The 21573-nt window shown below is 38.1% G+C and overlaps 1 protein-coding gene across 3 annotated transcripts in view; it reads right to left on the minus strand.

Moving 5' to 3' along the window:
* Window positions 1-21573, minus strand: part of ccdc146 (coiled-coil domain containing 146) — a 45819-nt gene that overhangs the window by 7799 nt on the left and 16447 nt on the right. For 2 of the 3 annotated variants that reach the window (XM_040143130.1, XM_040143120.1), the window contains 16 exons: window positions 20522-20604; window positions 19215-19430; window positions 16308-16365; window positions 14561-14643; window positions 14228-14321; window positions 14038-14111; window positions 13071-13298; window positions 12818-12907; window positions 12257-12353; window positions 10844-10936; window positions 10207-10374; window positions 9520-9608; window positions 8364-8528; window positions 8044-8119; window positions 7418-7566; window positions 7082-7310 (listed from right to left, as the gene is read on the minus strand). In XM_040143130.1, coding sequence (XP_039999064.1) covers window positions 7082-7310; window positions 7418-7566; window positions 8044-8119; window positions 8364-8528; window positions 9520-9608; window positions 10207-10374; window positions 10844-10936; window positions 12257-12353; window positions 12818-12907; window positions 13071-13298; window positions 14038-14111; window positions 14228-14321; window positions 14561-14643; window positions 16308-16365; window positions 19215-19430; window positions 20522-20604 — 1992 coding nt within the window. The remainder of the gene's footprint in view (window positions 1-7081; window positions 7311-7417; window positions 7567-8043; window positions 8120-8363; window positions 8529-9519; window positions 9609-10206; window positions 10375-10843; window positions 10937-12256; window positions 12354-12817; window positions 12908-13070; window positions 13299-14037; window positions 14112-14227; window positions 14322-14560; window positions 14644-16307; window positions 16366-19214; window positions 19431-20521; window positions 20605-21573) is intronic. The other variant, XM_040143139.1, reaches the window with a different exon arrangement.

Genomic DNA, 21573 nt, shown 5'->3' on the forward strand with positions numbered 1-21573 from the left:
AATTTGCAAATGAAGGTCACCAAACTGAAAAATATGATAGTGACACCACAAATTAAAGTTGAATTGAATTTTGAATTCTTGGCACTTTCTATGTAACAGAATACAAACTAAAATGATACCGCAGCTACTGTGCATATTTTCCCATTTTTCAAAAGAGGATTGAAAGGTTTTTTGTACATATCTGTGGAAAGCTTCAAGCTTCTGGGTGGACATTCCCCATGGCAGTGGGTGACTGACAGTTGAGGACTGGCTAACTAGGAGACACATTGTCAACTACCTGTGTGTGCTACTGCCCGGAGCACGTCATATCCCTGTATAGCCTGTCAAGGTTGATATCAAGTTTTTTTTCCCTTTTAGCTCTGGTAAAGTAGTACTTGAACCATTCAACACTTGGAATGACCTATTGTGTTGATAAATCTTTATTCCAACTCCAAAAGTGAAAGTTAGCGCTCCAGGCTAACCAGCTTCTAATCGAGTGGAAGCTAGTTATCCTAGCCTGCCAACGTAAACTATGATTCCTATGATGCCGTTAAGAAGACCCCTCAGCTACAATGATGATGGGTCCAGTTTTTTGATGGCAAACGATTTGACCGTCAAAAGTCACAGCAACGAGTTGTCCTGAGCACTACGTACATTACAGAGTCACAGAGAAACGTAGTTCTAGAGACGAGTTCCAGAGACTAAACAACAGATAACACTGTTGGCCCTCGAATAAATGCTTACATGGCTGAAGGAAATTAAGTGATATTAAAACTATTTTCAGTGTCTGCCCACAAGTAATTACCAGCACTGACTTTCCCGGTCGGGACCAAAATTTAATTTCAGTTTGACTTTAATTGTTTGGCTTAAAAGGAGACAATTCAGAAATCCCACAATTACACTATGTAATGACTGAAGAATGGTTCTTCAGTGCAAAGAACCTCACGCATCAAAGATGTTTTAATAAACTTCAAAGCTTTCAGTGAAGATAAACTTCTTTAGACGTCAGAATCTGCAATTACCCAACTGGGACAGATGTGTGCCCAGTCCTAATTTTTGAGTATGATTGATTTGTGTTCCACCCCCATATGTAACCAACCTAACCCATTTAAACACTACATGATGGATGGGGATACAGCATGTCTGTAACTCTCTTTCTCCCCTCTCCACTCTTCAATCAGTCTTTTCCTCTGTGTTATCCTCACTCTTAACATCATTATACCCGTCCTTCTCCCTCTGCTCATATGTGCTGTTTGTCTTTCTCTTTGTATCAATCTGTCTCTGTATCAGTGTCCCCGTTCTGCCTGCCTGCATCTCTGTTTTCTTCATCTGACACTCACAAAGAATAGCTGCTTTATTGGCTCAAGAATGCCATAAACCACTGTACATATGACAGCATCCACGCAGAACACAGTTTGCATATAATTTACATAATTTCAGCTCAGTTAGTAGTTAACATGATGGCTTACAAAACCAAATAATAGATGGCACACTGCATATTTAACAGTGTAATAATAAATACAAATAATACAAAAATGGGCTACAGAGTGCCTCACAATTACAAGACAGAAAAGACAAAGGGACAGATCAGTAAAGCAGAAAGGTCAGTTAAGTAACGGTAGTAAAATCATAATCATAATAAGGTTATGTAAGGCTAATAAGCGCAATGTGAGCAGAGGAGCCGAACTGAAGCTTTCTTAAATGAGGAATACATTATAATTAGTTATGAAAATATACATTTTTAACTTGGATTCTGCATAAATATTAGAATATTAGAAAATATTGGAAACACACGATACTGGTTAACTGATTTACACTGGTAATGTCAATCTGACGTAACCTTGGTGAGGAGAATACCCAAGTCAGCTGTTGGTTTTGTTTTGAGTGAGCAGGACCTAAAGCAGAGTGGATTTTTGGGGCACAATGATGGAATAACACTCATTCACAACCTCGCAAACATATACTTGACATCACACAAACAACCATCCTAATAAACTCTGCAAAAACAACATCAGATAAGGTAACTGGGATAAAACATAATTCAAAGTTGAGGGCTATAAAAGACATTATAGTAAATACTACATAAATCTTATTAGGAGAGATTTGAAAGATGATACTAGCCTCTTTTAAACAGAGATCCCACTATATTGCTGTTAAGAAGACCCCTCATTATGCCGGCTTTGCTTCTTACACTGAAACATACAAAGTCGGCACTATGCTGCCCCAGTGTGTGATTTTAGACAGCTGTGTTCCAAAATCAGAGGCATGATGTGCAACACAACAGCATCTGCGTCTGTCCCGCCATGTCAGCTCTCCCTTTTACACAGATGTCGATCCGGGTCTGTGACTACCTCCGCTTATTGCTGGAACAAAAATGCCCCCAATTCCGTGTTCATATCCTTTTATACAGAGCGGCGAGACGGAATAAAGATGCAACATTCCCGCCTTGACCAGGCTGTATAAAAGAGGCTACTCTGCTGACCTGGACTCCTCAGGCAAATCAGTCCACAGCCTTGAAACCTCTGACAACTAATTGGGATACAGGAATAGTTATAAGGTAAAGTCCCTGCCTGCAGAGGACCTCAGGCAACATCAAGGCTCACAAGACCTTAAAAGATGAGCAGGGGCCAGGGCATACATAACCTTAGAACTAATCAGTGACTGTATATTATTTGGAGGTATGACCCAGTGCAAAACTTAACCTTGTTAATATTAGTTAAATATATTCTCAGACATTATATAGCAAGAAAGACTGAATTTAATTCTTTGATTTCAGTGGAAGTTTAATGAGGTGGTATGTATACCTTTCAGAGAAAATGGAGAATTGGAGAAGTTGACCCATACCCTACCTGACAATATCAAGATATTCATCAAAATATGGAACATATTCATAGATGCTGTGGACATTTACGGGCTAGACTTCCATCTGCCTAACAGAATGTCAGAATCTCTGACTTTTAATTGATAATACTCAGAAACCCTAAGTCAGAAAACTCTAAATCAATCAATCAATCTAAATCAAAATAAAATCAATTATAAAAAATGGACAAAAATGGAGTCTGTTGGTTTACAACAGCCTGGGGTATAACAAAATGATATTAGATTTCAATTTTAAGTATTTAAATGTGGTAAAAGGTGGGTTTTCTTTATGTCTTCAAGCTGATACAAAAATTCCACAAGAAATCTGCTGAAGGAACCTTCTGTAGGAGCTAACTTACTGGTGGTCCTACAATTAGATGTCATCACTGGACTACTGTAATGCTGTCATGACTACATTTGGGATGCATCCCAACTTTGACACGTTAGTGAGTTAGAAAGTTTGGCAGCGGTCTAAAGAGAGGTCAGATTTAAGAGTTGAGTTACCAAGTGACTTTCAACAGTTTTAGAGTGAGGTTTCATACACCACACAAAAAGAATTACAAGTCATACTATTATCTGTCTTTTTCTTTATTGTGCCTGCTTTACTGGCTTGCTCTCTACCTATCTGACTTTAGTCTCTCACATAAAACACACATACACTTCCCTAACTTCAACACACCCGCTTGTCTATCAAGACACAATTCATGGTGAGTTTCACCATGGTAATAAGTTCCCAACATGTTGGACAAAGATTTAAGAGACGGACAGACAAAGCAATATGACTCACCACTGTAGGGACAGTTCAGTATGTCATCAGCCCCTCCCTCTTTTAAAATCTCGTTCCATAACTGACTTTGTGTATGTTCTATGTTCTAAATATATCGCTGTCTGTGTTTTTGTGATATTGTGCATGACTACAGAACAGAACAGAAGTCTAGCTAGTCATTAGAGGGCTGTTCAACAATATTCAGATGTTGCTCCAAGGGTATTATCGCAACTTCACTGATCTCAGTGTGCGCAGATGCGTGTGTACCTGTATGTGTGTTTGAGATGTTGATGTCCCAGCAACTCATAAATGAGTAGTAAATTCAGAATCCAACACCAACCTCTGCGTATTTTGCAGCAATTAAAATTCCTCAGAGAAAATGAAAGCCTCAGAGTATATTGAACTTCAATAGTCTCACAGATGGCCCAATCTATCTTTGTCAAAATTTCCCATCAAAGGGAGGGGTGGGGTTCGTCTGCAATGAACAGATAAACTGGTCACAGATGAATACAAAATACACAATATATATGATAAATCGACAGCAAGGCAGATGCATGGAGATTGAATTCGCATACAGAATGAATTTGCAGGGAAAATGAATTGAGCTGGCAAGCCTTCTGATATAGGAAAGAGACCTGTGATTCACTTTTTGTGTGCAGGGGAGCTAGATGGCAGTGTCAAAGGAAAACGGTGATTTAGAAAATGATTTGCTATTTACACACAGAGGAGAGGCATACATATGGAATGACTGGATGAATGGATGAAAATAAAGATGGACTGATACACTAATCAGGGAGTGTAAGGAAAGTCACAATGGTGCTACATAAAACGTCAGGGGATCACCAACGGTAATAGAATTCAGCCTGAGGGGAACCTGAATCTCTGGACCAAATTTCATGGCAATTCATACCATAGTTGTTGAGATATTTTACTCAAAACCACAAATGTCAACCTCATGGTGGCACTAGAGGAAATGTCACGTGATCAAAGTCATTTGGATACATCCTCTGAGAACCATGAATGTCAATAAATAATGTATGCCAATCCAAGTAGATGTGGAGTTATTTCACTGGATAAGTGGACCTGCTAGTGCCCTGGATGAAAAATCAAAGGATTGGTCAGTTGGCTTCATCCTCTGGGGACCACGAATATCTGTACAAAACTTCATGGCAATCCAACCAATAGATGTTGAGATATTTCAGTCTGGACCAAAGTGGTGGACTGACCAACAAAAAATAAGGAAGGAAGCAAGAAAAGTAGGAAGGAATCTACTTATTTTACTGCCAAATGCAAGGTCAGTCAGAAAGGGAAAGAGGGAAGGGGAGATAGACTGGAGAAAAAAAATGTTGGGAAGCAAGGATGGGTAGAAAGTTATTCCAAGTGAAACAAAAACCATAAGAATGTCTCAAGGGAACAACGAAAGGAGGGATGGTCAGACAAAGGCAAGGAGGAAAAGAGTAAAGAAACTAAATATGAGACAAACAACAGAAAATAAGAGTTGTAGAAAAAAGATCGCACCAACAGTGCCCTTTGTAGCAACTCATAAACAGCAGAAGGAGTAAACAGATGGAGAGAAGGGAAAGGGGCATTCTACAAACGAACAGCACATGGTGATATCTGTTCCAACACTGTATTCATCCAAAAGAGCACAAGACTCAGATGTAAGAATTGTGGTCCAGCAGAAAGTCAAACATAGGCACTCTGATTCAGAGCAGCATCACACCCAATCCCAAGACGCATCCACTGGCAGGGAAACTCAGCACGTGTGTGTGTTTGTGTGCCTCTCTCAAATCTCTCTCCTTCTGTGTGTCTCTCATTCTCCACGCATTGCAGAGTTGCTTGAATATGTTTGTGATTTTATTTTGTTTATTCATGTGTGTCTCAGTCTGTTTCTGTGAAACTAGTGTATGGTTGTTTGGGTCTGTCCCTCTCGGTTTAGATCTTCATCTTCTTTCTGCATGTCTGTCTGTAGAGTTTAAGGAGCAAAAATAAGTTTTCTTTCTCCGTTCATACTTCTGAGGATATTCGACAACAGTCAGTTCACCTTAACAACATGAAAGGAGGGTATCAGCTCTGAAAACGAGGCTCTAAACTGAACGTTTTTGATGAGTGATCAAAGTCAGCTTACAGACATAGAGTAATGTTGAAGAAACCAAAACACATATTTATATATATATATATATAAACAAAGTAGAATATGAGCATTGAGTCTCTTCATTAGATTAAGAATAAAGCCCTCCTACACAGTGTATTTACAAGAGCGTTGAATAGTCTCATTATAAGATGAAGCTTTGAAAGTATTTCAAAAAAGAGATCTGCTTATCAGTAGTGTTTTGAGTGAAACTAAGTATTGTCTGGAGCTTGTTCTTTTGGAGTTCCCCTAGTTTGACAAAGATACAGATAAAGTTGAACAATAGCCTGCAATACCCTAGACAAGTAAAATTCTTGTATGCTCATTCATCTTCTTCCTAAGATCCTATGAGGTTTTTCCACTGACATCATATAAATCACATTAATGTCTAAAATGATTGCTCTTATTGTTGTTTGATTGCTTTTTTAGACCTAGTTGGACAGCCGTGTGAAGCACTGTTGGATAAAGTCTCTGGCTTTCAGACACTGACATGCATACAAACACAGACACACACAGACACTGAATTTACCAGAAGATACCAAGGAAGATTTTGCAGACACACACAATCTGTCTTTTCAGTGCAAATTTTATTATCTGATCACAACAGTAAGCTCTAATTGACAGTTCTAACTACTTGCAGACAGGAATTTGAAGCCAAGAAGCTAAGCAACATCCAATGTCCAAGTTCATGCTGAACTTGGACATTGGGGACATTTGGACAGCAGTATACTATTAGCCCAGTCTACGCAAATTAGTGGCTATATTAGCAGAGCCACTCTTGGGAAACTGTTGGGGTGCTATAGAACATATAGAGCACCAACAAAAGCTTCTGTATGCAGTGACAGGATAATAATATATGTGGTGCAGTCAATAAAGCTAGCTCTTGTAAAAAAAATAAAAAGCACAAAGCTGTTCAGTACTATAGTGCCCCTTTGCTGTAACATTTGGGAACTATTCAGTAGGTTCTATTCATAGCAGATGTCATTTCATCACATTTTTAAAAAAGAAAGTGTTTTTTTCTCCTGTTCCCAAGAAATGAGAGAAAAGACTGAGAAAGGAGAAGTGGGTGTTGGGAGACTTGCACCATGACAATTGCATCAGTGTTTAAGCAACAGAAAAGATTTTAAGGAAGGATTTCCATTAAACATGTCTTTTACCCATCCTCATAAGTAGGCATACATCTTTCCACCCACTTTTTTCCACTAATTAGTTTGCAATTCTATAAGTTTGGTCAGATTACTTCTTCTCTTTAAGTTATTTTTTGTTCTATCAGTGTAGAACTACAGACTGTCAACAAATGTCTGTGTGAGAATGTGCATGAGTGTATAGGTTGATGCTTTTCCTACCTCTATCTGCAACATGGTGACCTCTCCCTCCAGCTTTCTCTTGAGGGGCACCTCCTTCTTCTTCAGGTCTATCTGTCTCTTCTCCTCGTTGATGGCTAACTGCAAGTCTCGCATCTCCTTCTCCATTGTCTCCAGGGCCATGTTGCCCTTAGTGATGGCCGCCTCTTGGATGTTCACCTTCTCGTAGTAGTTGAACAACACCTCCTCATGCTCCAGGAGCTGAATGCCACTGTAGGTGACACACACACCGAGGCACAAACATCATTTGATGTATGTAGTTTAGATCCTCTACATGAATTCAGGTAAAATTGTGTAAACTTCAGACTTGTAACCTACAGAAAATTGCGGCGCTGTATTGCAGTCTCATGATTCTTGCTAATTTCCAGAAGCGCCTGCTCCTGGAGGTTGATCATTTGTGTGAGTTTGACCAACTCCAGTTTGTTGTTCTCACTCTGCTGACTGATCTGACTGTGCTTCCATGCCACCTGGAAGATGTTACATAAATTTTTTTTTTTAAAAACAGTCCTAATGCATACTAATGCTTTTAAATACAAAGAAATACTTCAACTTGATAGTGCTAGACAATGAATTCTACAGTGGACAACAAAAAAGTTCAAAAACTTGTAATCTCTGAACTGTTTGTGTCATAATCTTAAGTGTTTTATGAAACACACAAAGATAAACACATGGGAGGCTGGATGTGAGTTTGACACTACAGCTGTCTAAAACAAGGTTTACGGAATTTAGAAATTTTGAGGTTACTCAAAACAACTCAACAGCTTTTTCAACTCCTTATCTCTGCCTGAATCATACTACTCTCTGTAATATGTTTATTCTCTTTATTTAAACTGTTTAATTTTTAATTTGTGATGCTGGCCTATGGCAAAGAAGATCCAAAGTGTGGTTTCCAACTGTGTGTTTAGTCTGATCTTGTCTCTGTGGCTGTGTGTGTCTGCCTGGACCTTGGAGATGTCATTACGCAATTTGTCCCTCATTTTGGAGCTACTAGAGAGCCTCATACGAGCTTTTGTGAGTGATCTGAAATGGAGACACATAAACGGACACACACAAAGAAATATATCAAAAATATACAGAAAAAAAGGAGTAAGATATAGTAGCTTCAGTGGCAATTACACGTCTTCACACATCAACCTCATAGCATTTAACAAAGGCATCATTTGTTGCAGAGCTTTTACTGTATTTCATTATGGATTTGTATGCCTTCTCATCTGCATTAGTATGTGTTATTTGGCTGTACTTACAACAAAACACATGTACACACCTGTCCTTGTTGACGACAATGGTGCGTTGGATCGCCATCTCGTTTTCCAGGACTTTAACCTGCTCTGTCAGCTCTGTGATAGACTGTGAGGCGATCTGCTTCAGCTCGAAGTACTTAATCTTCTCTTGCATAATCATGTCGCACAGTTTAGAATACTGTAATATTCTGAGGGGGAAAAACACTGATAAGCAATGAACCCATTCTTGATCTGCATTAAAAAGTCTGGCTACAATTAAGAGTGGTAGCTGTAAAACACATTGACTCTTTGTTTAGCATCTTGCAAGGTACTGTAGGGTTAATATCCATAGATATGACAGTTGTCAATGGCTGACTGAACTGAAATCAAGTGGCCAGAAAACTTAATATGTTAATAGGTTAAAAAGTCAATCTGATAAAATATGAACTAAAGAAGGATAACACTTGTAAAAAGTCCTATTTATCTTCATGATTAATTATCAGTGAATCAATTTTTTTATGACACAACTAGTCTCAAGCTGTGTGACTTTTCCTTTCAGTAAATCTCAATTTACCATTCATGTAAGATGTAAGTTGTGAACAATGATTGCCAACAGAGAGGACACACAATATTTAATTATCATCCTGTCCTTACTTTGCTCAGAGTGTAGTCTGTGGTCATGACCTAAATTGAGTGTACTGTTCGAGTCTGCTCTTTTACTGGGTGTTACCAGATGCAATAGTAATAGAATCAATTATCGGTTCAGGAACTGGTGACATCAATTTACTGGAAGGTAATATAGGAATCAATTTGCTGCTCACACTGATGCTAAAACTGTGGACAAAATGTACAGGTACCAGCTGACCCTGGATGCGGGAACACTATTCCTGCCAATGAATATAATGGAAAAAGCAATCTGTAGTGACATTTACTTAAAGATTGTGAATTGTCCAATGAAATATTAAGATTTATCTCCACATTATACAATAAGAAAGATACAGCATGAGAGGGATTAAGAGAGCGACAGACAGGAAACATGAAGACAGTGACAGAGAAGGAGGTTATTATGCTTCCTCTAATGCTACCTATTAACAACCTAGTAGCTTCTCTGTAACCAAAATCCTCTTCTCGTCACACACACGTTTGCGTTTAATGAAAGGTGGCTGATTAAGAAACCAGAAGAGAGAACAACAGTGACACCTGCGCTGTAGCATAGTATTCAGCTTGTTATGTTCCATGATGATCAGGTCTTTCTCATGCAGCTCGTGCTGAATAAGCTGGTTCAGTTGCTGTGGACAGAGATACACAGGTAAAACTGCATATTCATCACAGACTCACAGACGTCAACCTTCAACCGTATTCGTTGGTGTATATTTTTTAATACTGTAGCAACTTCTGACACTTTGAATAAATGAAGAACAAACAGTAAATACACTAGCTGAACTAGCAGTCCTGCTTTAGTGTACAGTTTTCTGAATTCACTGATTCAGCAGGTAGGAGACTCCATGAATCCGTAGTCACAAGGAAGAATCTCCTGGAAAGTTATTTCTGCCAAATTGAAGAGTCTAAGGAAGGCATTTTGGCAGAACTAAAATTGCCTAGTTTCTGTATATTTTTTGAGGTCATTCTGAAATGATCACATTGTTGTGACATTTACACTCTTTGGATTTTGCTCATTTTTGGTTGCTCTCCTGTCACACTATCATCAAACTAAACCTACTTTAGTTCCTCTTTGATGTTTTTGATACTTTTGTGCCTAAAATACGCACATGTGTGTCTGCATATGTTATATGCAATAATGAAGACATCAAAACTTGATTCAAATAGACCTTTCTGTGGGTGCATGTAGCTGATTGTGTGTGTTGTTTGTGTGTGTTTGTGTTGCACCTCAGCTCTAAGCAGTTCACGGTGCTTCTGGCCCCTCTCCTCGGCTTTGATCTGTCTCAGACATCTGAGGTTATGGAGTTCTTCTCTGAGGTGGTTTGACTCCCTCAGCAGCTCCTGAATCATCCCATACTGCTGCTTTTTCTGGCTCTCCTCCTCAGCCACTGATAGCTGGTTGGGAACAAATTTTGGGATGTTCTCATCTGAAAAATCTCATGACTATTCAGTGGAAGTTGCTGGTTACTGACCGCAGAATGAGACAGTAAAGTGGACTAAAAGTCGTTGATACAACGATGATGAATAGAGGAGGGATACTGAAACTTCTCTGTCCAATGTGCAGGATTTTCCCCAAAGGGATCATTAAAGTTTTGTATGTCTATGTGACACTAAAAAATGAAAAACTTCAAAAGAACTTTAAACATAAAACTTCAGGTGCAGGTGACAAGAAGTGAAAAAAAGTTCATATATTTTAAAACTAAGATATAGTTGATTCAACACTTTGCTATCACATTTTCGAACAAAAATGAAATTACAGGCTCCACCAAGATAGAGTTGTTAGAGGGCTACTGCAGTAGATTGTATTACATTTTACAGCTGCTAACTACAGTATATTGTGTCCATCCATGCACATTGTTCCCACCTGTTTTTCAAAGCTGACTTTGAGAGCATCCACCTCTTTCTGAAGCTCCATCCTCTGCTGAATACTGGCCTCTCTTTTGGGAACAGCATCCAACTGGAAATTCAAGTTAGAAAGTAAACTTCAAAAGTATGTTGAGATTTTCAGTGTGCAAGGAGATTTAACATCTGCTGTAGTCCCTCCTCAATTGCAGATAGGCTGTAAATTCCATTATTATCAGCTGATTATAGTCCTTTAGACTTTATGTACCGAGGATGGAAAGACCATGAGGATCCAGTGTAAAGATTACCAAATTTCATATCAAATTCAGTCAGTGCATATTCAATCCCACATTAAACATTGACTGCAAAATAATTAATACTATATATCAGAGTTTCCCTGGGGCCTGTTGTATAACGTTTGGATCCAGTGACACTGGAAGTATTCACTGAAACTTATAAAAAATGAATGCCTTCGGGCTTTTGGGATTGCCTCTCTCTGCAGGGTTGCAGGGCCTCAATTTAGTAGTCTGAGCTAAACCACTCCATATTTAAAAACTGTCAGTCCCTGGAAGAAGAATAATACTACATCAATAGGTTTAAGCGTTTTAAAGACAATACAATACAATTTTATTTCAACTACATACAGTACATCAGCACTTAATACTAATCAATATTAGCCATCATGCTGTGTAAAGAATAGAACACAATGTTGTGTAAATATTAAACCCATCAATCACATCCTATTTGTTTTAAACGTGATGGATTTTTGTGGTGAACCCACAGACTGTTGAATCCTCGTCTAAACAGCCAAATTTATGTTTATACTTACCATGTGAGAGTAATTACTGCTTAGAGATGAGTGAATGAATGAATCCTACTGTACAACTGCATTGTTTTCAATGTTTCCTACGTGTGTGAATTCCCTGATGTGTCATAATGATTTCCTTTCATATTATGTGCTTGTGAGATGTGCTGATTCATTTCCCATCACTCTCTTTCTGTTCTTTTTGTCTTTTTCAAAACTGTCAACATCAGTAAAAATACAGGAAGCTCTGGAATAACAAATTGCTTCTAGTGTTAATGCAGATTAACGACTTAATGTGTTTATTATTGGCACCATGACATTTACTATCAAAATGTTCCCACACCTGTGCAAAAGCCTTGAAAATATTCCAAACCAATTGCCACTACCAGTAAAACCATGAGGAGTATGTGTTTAACATTGTGAGGTTTACTGGTAAAATCTGTATATTTCCAAGCAGCAATTAGGTGTTACATGTACAAAAGTAGTTTTACACTATTTAAAACATATTCCCGGGAACTGTAACAAAATCTTCCAGATGCAAAAAAATGTAACACCACTCATTAACAATCCTAAACAACTCTGGGCAGATGTTTCTTCCTTGGTCATTGAAAGTAACAAACAACAGATCACCTTTGCCTGTAATTCATTGTAGATAGATTGCATGTGTTCTAGCTGCTCAGTAGCCATGGTCAATGCATGCTCCATTCTCTTGAGGGCTTGCATCTGCCTGTGGAAAAACACAGGCACCTTTTAAATATTTATCAACATCACAAGGCTAAATCCTCCTGTACTTTTCAGCTGAAATTAATTGTCTCAAAATTGGCTCATAATATGATATATCAATTCTTGTCAAATATGGAATGCAACTAAAGAGATGCTTTGAACTTTTTTGGTCTTCTATTAAACTATTACAAAAAAACATCATACACTCACGCAAAAATGTACACTTTGTGTAGTACAATTTACAGAAAAAATGTACACACATACTGAAGAGTACAGCAGCTAGCTGACAAGATTAACATTTGTTGGTGATGAGAACCACAAGCTCTTTGACTGAATGTCTCAAAAAGCAATGGAAGGTAAGGTGTAAGCGCAAAAGCTCCTACACACAGTGTGTAATTACTGAGGTTTATGGATCTGTGGAGACTCATTTACATGTGTGATAGAGCTCTGTTTGACATCAGTCTGTACCTATTTTTCTCTCTCAGCTGCACAGATTGGCTCTCATACAGGTGCTGTCTGTCACACCTGATGTTCTGCAGCTTCATTTCCAGGATACCTCTGGTGATGAAAAACACACATTGACATGCCTGAAAACGCAGCGCAAAAGCCTCTCTCCCAGCTCTAAAACACCAAATCAAATATTGTATTTCTATGTTAATTTATGTATATAATTAAATGGCTTTTTTTTTTTCATTCAAATGCCCTTGCGACACTTTTGTACCTGCTGCCAATGAATTCAGCCTCCTCCTCCCTGTTGATCTCCTGTTCTTTCAGCAGCCCTCTGCACTTCGTCTGACCAGCCTCTACTTGGGCCTGGAGAGCATCCAGTTCCTGCATCACCTCCTTCTTCTTCATCCTGAGGGACTGATTACACTCTTCCACCTCCTTCACTTGCTGCTCCATTTCTGAAATCTCTGTGTTTAGTGCTTCTATTTTCTTCATTGCAGCCCTAACGTGTTTGCATGGGAGGAATAGAAACATTTTAACTTGCAAAGAACACACATTCAAAGAAATATAACACCATGTATACCATCAACATAACAGTATCCTTTTATCACTCCACAGTTGCCCTGTAAGAGTGTGTATCTTATGAAATAGCAGCATGCGCATCCATCTTTTACACACAACCCCCAGTAGCATTCAGCTCTGTGAATTTCAAATCACGAGTCATAGCTCACATGGCTCATACAGACGACTCCACTGCATCACTTGCGAGCCAAATATTCATTTGAAATAAACATAAAGAGAGAATGCAGTGAGGGTACAAGTGGAACTATTCTTTGGCGATTAGTGGGTTTTTGACTGCAGCTACACTTAAATATGAAATTAATGATGGCTGCTGATACATATGGTTGTCATTTTTATTACATGAGAAGGATTGCCACTTTCAACTTCTTTAAAGTAATTTGACTGTGGTTACAAATAGTATCTTATTTTTCACTCCATTATTTGAACTAAAATATTCCTCTCCACAGAATTGCAAAGTCTACTGTACATCAAAAGGAGTGCGGCGGGAAAGATGTGTCAGAGAGGAAACCGAGGGTGACTTAATTTTCAAAAGGTGTTTCTACTGTATTTTCCTCTTAGTGTTGTCTTGCCAAATTTGCTCATTTTTGTTCCTGGTGTTTGAAACATTAACTTTCCTTCTGTTCCCCGATAAAGAGTATTATCGGGTTAAATGTACTTACTCCCTCTTAGAGCGTTTCCCTTCAGTCTTCTCTAAAATCTGGTCAGGTACGCCGATGAGACGGGCTTTCTCAGCCTTATAACACACACAGAGACACATGCACACACAAATGTAAGAAAGCAGATGATTATTTTACTGATGATGTGCTATAAGCTATGCCCATTCACACACACATGCTAGCACACACAGACCTCTTTGAGCTCTATGATCCCTTTCTGGTCCTCCAGCTCTCTCTGTTCTTTCAATATTAGAGTTTCATGGGTTTCCACATCTTCCATCAGACTCCTGTGCAGGGAGTGAGAACATGATACACACAAAAGTTCATTTATCTTCTAAAAAATGGTGATTAACAGCACTTAAAAGATTCAGCTGCAGTGCTTCTTAATGTATTCAACTGACAAGACATAAAAGCGCACAAAAATGAAAAGATATAAAGAGACACAAACAAAGACAGTGTAATGAAGACATGGAAAACAGTCACACCAACTGGAGAAAGCGAAATTAAAAGCTTAGAAATGAAATACCTGACTTCCTGTTGTCTCTGGGCCACCTCTTTCTTCAGATCCTCATATTTATCCTGCAGGGCTTTTGTTCTACTCTCCAGCTCCTGTAGGATCCACCAACAGTTTGATCATTTGATCACAAATCAAGATTTAAATGCCAGTGATGGAAATTTAATTGAGCTCAGGCTGCACAGTCAAAAGAACATTGTATTTTTTCATTCATTTCATAGTGTCTAATCCTAACTCTCAGAGTCAGTTCCAACAACCTATGTGTTGCAGTTTGTGTTTTAAAAAGTTATAGAACAGTTATAGACACTTTAACCACCAGTATTGCTTGTGTCTAAGTGAGGTTCATGTATGGGTGAAAAAAAAAAAAAAATTGCAGCAAATTTTGTCACACATTGAACTACTTCATCATTTTCTGCACAACAAAGTTATGTTTGGTGTTCAACATTGTTGAAAAATGCTGGATTACACTGTTGACTATGAAAGTAATCAACTGCAACTAAATCAGCTGTTATCAGTTCAACTTGATAAATGTCATGAACTTTAAAGCTGGTTTGTGGTTTTCCTCTGCTAAACATACGGCTCACAGACAACTGTATGTGAGGTCTCAGTGATGAAACACACAGTTTATTCATCATGTCTGACAAGTATGTGTGTGTTTGTTTGTGATAGAGAGAGATGAATGCAAATCCACCCAAAGGTGCCTTTGAGTGTTTCATTATAGTTAATATCAAACTTGATGCTGTTGGTCCAATATGGCACAGATTCAGTAACAATGTAGTGGGGGTTTTTTTTGTTTTTTTTGGTTTAGTCTGTTAAATGTCACTTGTTTGGGCCATTATCTATTACCCATGAGCCTCTCTGACTCATGGACACTGTAGGTTTTTGGAATGCTATGAAAATAATTCCAGCCAGAGGCATGAAAGCAGAGTTCTAGCACATTTGTAATGTTCTTTTGGTGCAATCAGTAATTAAACAGTAATTGGCTTCGGCAACAGAATTTTGATGAAGTTTAATGATTGGAGAATTGTGGATGCAGATCTCCTTGAGACTGCCTTGAAGGGTCTTATGTTCGTACTTTTGCACTTCTGATCAGATTTTCATCAACACAATCGGTGATTGTTTGTGCTGATGACTTAACAACTACTGTAGATTTTCGTGCCCATCCATGTGTTACAAATGCTCAATGCACAATGCACTGCATTGTGCTAGACTTCTGACGGACTGAAAAATAAGTAATACAGTATTAATATGCCCTACAGGATATTAGAACTCATACAGCAATAAGTAGACACTAGGATTCTATTAGGATTTGTGGATGAATAAATGTTCCCTTTTTTTACTGTAAAGTTGTTCCTTTTAATAAAACATGCAGAGAATCATGTATATCATAATATACTGCAGTGTTATCATTACTGCATTGCATTACTACATTTCTATTTGTGTATATACCAACCATTACTAACTTATTGTGCCTGCTTTAACCAAACTTAAAAACCTCTCTCTGTCTGTAACAAGGATAAAATGTCTTCAATGTGTATGCCATCCATCTGTCTGAATGAGAGACTGGAATATAAAATGTTTCAGCTTAACAATGCTTTAAATGGCCCCAAAGAGAGCCAATGGTAAATCTTCATATGGCGGGATTAAGCCTGGGTGGAGGCTTAAAGTAAAAGTCATATTTATCCTCTCTGAAGACCGTTGTTGCAGTAGTAATCCACATCTCTGAAACTTGACCTGGATGGTGCCGTGATGAACTTACAGCAGGTTTCGGCTGAATCTCATTCTCTCTCTCCAGATACTGCTTCTCTTCCCAGAGACTGCATAAAGATGAGTTAAGGTAAGTGGAGAAAATGTGAAAAAGAGAATAAAATCAACGGGTTAAAAACATGACATATGAGAGGAACTGGCATTTACATAAAAAATTCAGTGACCTGCAGTTTTCAGTAACCAAAACTCAGGATAACTGCTTCTTATTTGAAAGAGGAAACAGCAAAATGCAAAGGATTCAGAGCCCATGTTTTCAATAAGTTTCTAGTGAATAAAAACTCTATATGCTATACCTTAGACACACACAATGTAAAAAAGAACCTGTGTACAAACGTGTGTGTGTGTGTGTGTGTGTGTGTGTGTGTGTATATATATATATATATATATATGTATGTATACACATACAAATTTACATATATATACTTACATACATATATACAAGCTTTCTCATACATAAACACTAAGAAACATAAAGTAGCCAACACAGTTCAAATGTGTACATACAAATATAATTTGTATGAATTTTTCATTTCTCTGTGGCATAGGCTTTTTGTGCAGTTTTTATGAAATAATTCAGCTCTGTCTGTGAAAAACCTTACAATAGCACATAGTCTACAGCTGCACTTTTCACAAAGTAATTGATATTAATCTTCCTGACAAGTTGATATATTGGATATTAACTGATATATAGAGAAAACTGCATGAATGCTAAAATACGTGACTGGAAAAAGTGCTGAATTCCGGTGTATCTGTTTGGCTAAAGATAAAGGGAGCAAAGATTTTAAAAGGCATGTTTGCATGGTGAGCATCTGCTTGTCATATGCAGACTGCTAGCCATGTGGACAAAAGAGGGAGAAAGGAGAAAGAACAGAAAAACAAAAGTCAGGAAGAGGGGAAGAGATTAGGCTGGAGGGGGTGAAAGAAAGGGCAGAGAAAAGAGAAGAAACTGAGATGATGAGAGAACAACAGAACTCACTACCATAAGCTGTCATAAATAATATGCACAATCAGTATCTATTACAGTCTATTACTGCATCCTCAGAGAATGCTCTGTAAGTGTTTTCATTTAATTTTTCAAATACCACTGGGCCTACAACTCTCTGCCTCGGTGTATCCAACATATCATATCTTTGCAATGCAGTGGGGAGTTTATGTGATGTGAGTGGTTTAATATTGCTGAGGCAATCTGGGGCCAAATGTATTGCAGGAGCGATAAGAAGAGAGATCTGTTTAAAAGGTTGTTCCACTGTTGAGTAAACAATGAACATTAGGAATTCACTTATTTTCCTTCCTTAATGGGATTTTCTAGGATTTTTCTGTAAACCGAACACCAGTTAAAACAAAATTATTAGTCAAAATTATTGTTTTAGAGACTTTCCTTTAATTTGGAGCTTTAAACCCCTCTTTCATATTCATTCATATTTTCACCTAGATACATCACACTTACAGCACCCTTTGCACTTTATCATAATAGTTCATCTTTTTCATACCTCCCCTATTTTTTCAGTAATTCTCATACCTTGCCAAATCTTTACAAAAGGTTAGAATGAACTTACTGACACACTTCATCTATTTCTGGTGCCTCAACTTCAACATAAATTACCAGTGTAGGTGTCAACCAGTGTATGTTACCATGTTGCTTATTAATGTTCCAATAATCTCCCTTTGGCCCTGGAAAATTCGAGTTTGTGTACAGAGAAGAGAGATACCCGAGTGAGTGTGTTATTTTCCATTTCTGTGGGTGTGTTTGACCCTTTGGACACACTGACAGTGATGTTGAGTGAGTTGGGGGAAGGAAAAGAAAAACCTGCAGCAGAAGAGAGGAAAATTGGCTGCAATGAGAAAAGAGACTCATGTGAGTGAAATGAAAGCATTAGAGGAGAGGAACAGAGAGGACTGCAGGACTGACATCAAAACACTAGCCACTATGGAAAGCTCAGACAAGTAAACATTTACACACATCAACAGGAAACATAAAAATCCACTTGAAACTGGTATTTTTCCAATTAATGGTGTACATCAACTTTTCCCACTTGTGATCAGTCTTTGAGGAAACGTGGCTGCTGAAACACAAACATTTTAGGCAGTGATAGTAAAATTCAATCCTACAAAGTTGTTTTTATTCCTATTAGTGTAAAAAGTTTCAATGGTACAGAAAAAATATTGTAGGCCAAGCAATACAGTATCACTACTGTTTGTACACATTTTTGTTACCTCTTTGGGACCTTTTCTGGCATAAACACTGACCAGTATTCCTCATGGGAACAAAAGCCAGGTCTTAATGAGGTAAAACGTGATATCTGAGATCCTGGTTAAGGTTAGGGGTAATGTGTGTATTGAGGTTAGGCTAAGGTTTGGGGTTAGGCATGAATTGGCTATGGTTAAAGTTAGGTTTAGGGTATGGGTTTGGCTGTCGACCATGACCGGACGTCAATGCAATTTCCTAATAAGGATCGCTGCGCAAACTTGCGAGTATGCGCGTTTTTGTCTCTAAAGTCAATAAGAAGTTACGAAGATGCTGCAGCTCAGTATTTGGTCTACAGTTACTTAACTGTGACTGAGTGTGCCGTTTTGTGTGTTCCTAACCGAATGTGTGTGTGCGTGTGTGTCCATGCATGCATATGCTCTCCTACTGTACACAACTTCTCTCTTCACCACTCCAGTATCACTTCTGTGATTGGTCCTTACTCCTTTCTGTCTCTCGGGTTCCTGTCAGTGGTGCGTGTTTGCACCACTGACAGACAAAGCTGCAGCCAAATTCCCGAGGGATTTGTGTCAAGTTTGAATTGAATGTCTTCTTCATTTGATTTATTTGGCATTTGATTCGATATCTGACTGAAAATTAAACTTGAGTGACTGCAATAATGTGCATGTATGTATATATATATATACAGCTCACCACTTCAGTTGGTGTTGTGTCTTGTACTCTCTGTCCTCAGAAGCTTTCAGTTCATTATATGCCTGGAGGAGCTTTTGCCTCAGTTCATTGACCTCAGTTTCAGGCTCCTCAGAGGTGCTCTGCTCCTCCGTCCTCTCCAACTCAGCCTGCAGCCTCTCCAGCTCAGCACGACACCTCTTTGCCTCTCCCAAACGTTGGATCTCAGAGTCCTGGGTACTGTTAGATGAAAAATTATTTAAGACTGTGGTATGCAGTATACAAATACTACATACTAACTGATGGTTACATTCACATGAAATAGTAGACCAAAACCAGATTAAGGCAGTAGGCTGAATCCTTATTTTCTATTGTATTTCACTGTCCAAGTAAGGTCATCAGCATGAAACTAAGCTGGATAACACAATTAGACTGCTGCTCAATCCTTACACTTATTTGTCCATTGAAAATTTAAATATTATTTCAATTTTATATCATTTTTTCCTACCTGCTTTAAGGTAATGGTGAGAACAGATTCTCTTGTCTTAGCACAGCAATGCAGTGTATAGGTTTTCATGTTATATCTCTCTCAAGAAAACTAACCAATAACTATAAGATAAATCCATAAAAGCCTTACTTTAAGGGAAAAATAATATAACTAAGAAATAATTGTAACAGCCTTAACTCTTGTCTGATTACGACTGAATTTTTTCATAAAACTTGTGGTACAATATGCGTGTAATAAACACTGCTGCTGATTTTCATGATAGAATTCTAAATACTGAGCCAATTAAATTTAACGTGCACAAATGCCTTGTTTTCACAAGAAAGGGGGTCTCAAAAGTTAATTTCACTCCTTCTATTATGTGCCTTGGTGGTGTTTTTGAGAATCATTGTTCAATCAGGGACTTAATGAAGCTTAAAAAGAAGTATGCTATCTCAGCCTATTACAGTCAGTTGGGGTGGATGTACCTAATTCATACTGCCTTAGCCGCATGCTTGCTTCCACCTCTTTGCTCAAATTATTATTTGATTTCTGGCTCCACTAAGTCAGTGAGAAGTAAATCTAATCTAAGTTTCAAAATATCTCTTCAGAAGCCGGTGACTGATGTCACAGATGCTACCTCCATGTTTTTTCAACAGTGTATAAGAGCAGCACAACTATCTCATAAGCAGTTTAAGTCTTTTTCCAGGACACCTCAGTTGGATGCATTCTGGCCTGAATACAGATCTGTCTCCGCCCTCTTATCTCTAATGTCCTGTAGTTTTAGCATCTTTGCAGCAACACACAACTATAACCGTGTTTTATGAAAGAAAATAGGCAAACATACCGCTTCAGAGTGTTATGCAGTAGCCTGTAGCTGGCTTTCAGTTTGGCCACTTTGGTCTGGCTGATCTTGCCCAAAGACAACAACTGAGGAACACAAAACAGGAATATTACCCACAACAGGGACATGAAAAACATTCTGTAAAGAAGAATATGCAGGTAGTACAAATATAATCGATAATTTATCGTCTATTTTAACCTTGAGTTTGTAATCAACATTTCCAAACTGCTATCAGCATATGACTGGTGGCTGGGATATACAAATTTCCTTTGTGTCAATCATCCACATCTGAAAAATCCAGCTACAGCCAGACAATTAAAGCAGGCCTAAACTGTTTGGGTTCATTCAGCTAAGTTGGCTACAAATTTTTCTGCATGGGTGTGCCAGCTCAGGTGTCACTATTTTCATCTGACCCAGAGCTGCCTGTATAAATACTAAGATATGAGTAGAGTATCACATTCTGTGGAAATCTCTTGTTGCCGTTTCTTGCGGATAGTATATTCAATAGGCCACTACTGCTAGGAACCGGATACATTTCTGACCGTAAACAGTTTAGTGTAACATTGTTTAGTGATAAAATTAAGTTCTAGCAGTTGAAAATGAAATCACTAGAGACTCTAAAAGAGTTTTTTGACTTCATAATTGTCAAAATTTTTTTACAAAAAATTCTTTGTTTCGGCTGTTATATGCTCAAATGTCAGTCACTGTTTTAAAAAAAGCTCTTTTATATCTATCTGGACTCAACAACACAAAGTGTGATCGACCACAACAAACCCCCCTTCATGTCTATAAAAGGGATCTTACCCAAGCTGGGCTGAATAAACCTCTATCATCACAGTATCAGAACACCTTATCATGACCAGCATAAAAAACAAACCTAAAACTATCTGCCATCTCAAAGGGAGAGGAAAAATTATTGAAAATAGCCCATATATAACGATAAGTAACAACAATTCTTGAGATTAAAAAGGTACCATTAGGTCGGAAAGATTTTAAAAAGTTGATAAATTCGAAAAGATACACAGCAGTGAAACCTTAGCAGAAACTAAACAACA

The sequence above is a fragment of the Xiphias gladius genome, chromosome 2, assembly GCF_016859285.1.
Source record: "Xiphias gladius isolate SHS-SW01 ecotype Sanya breed wild chromosome 2, ASM1685928v1, whole genome shotgun sequence".
NCBI classification, from domain to species: domain Eukaryota; kingdom Metazoa; phylum Chordata; class Actinopteri; order Istiophoriformes; family Xiphiidae; genus Xiphias; species Xiphias gladius.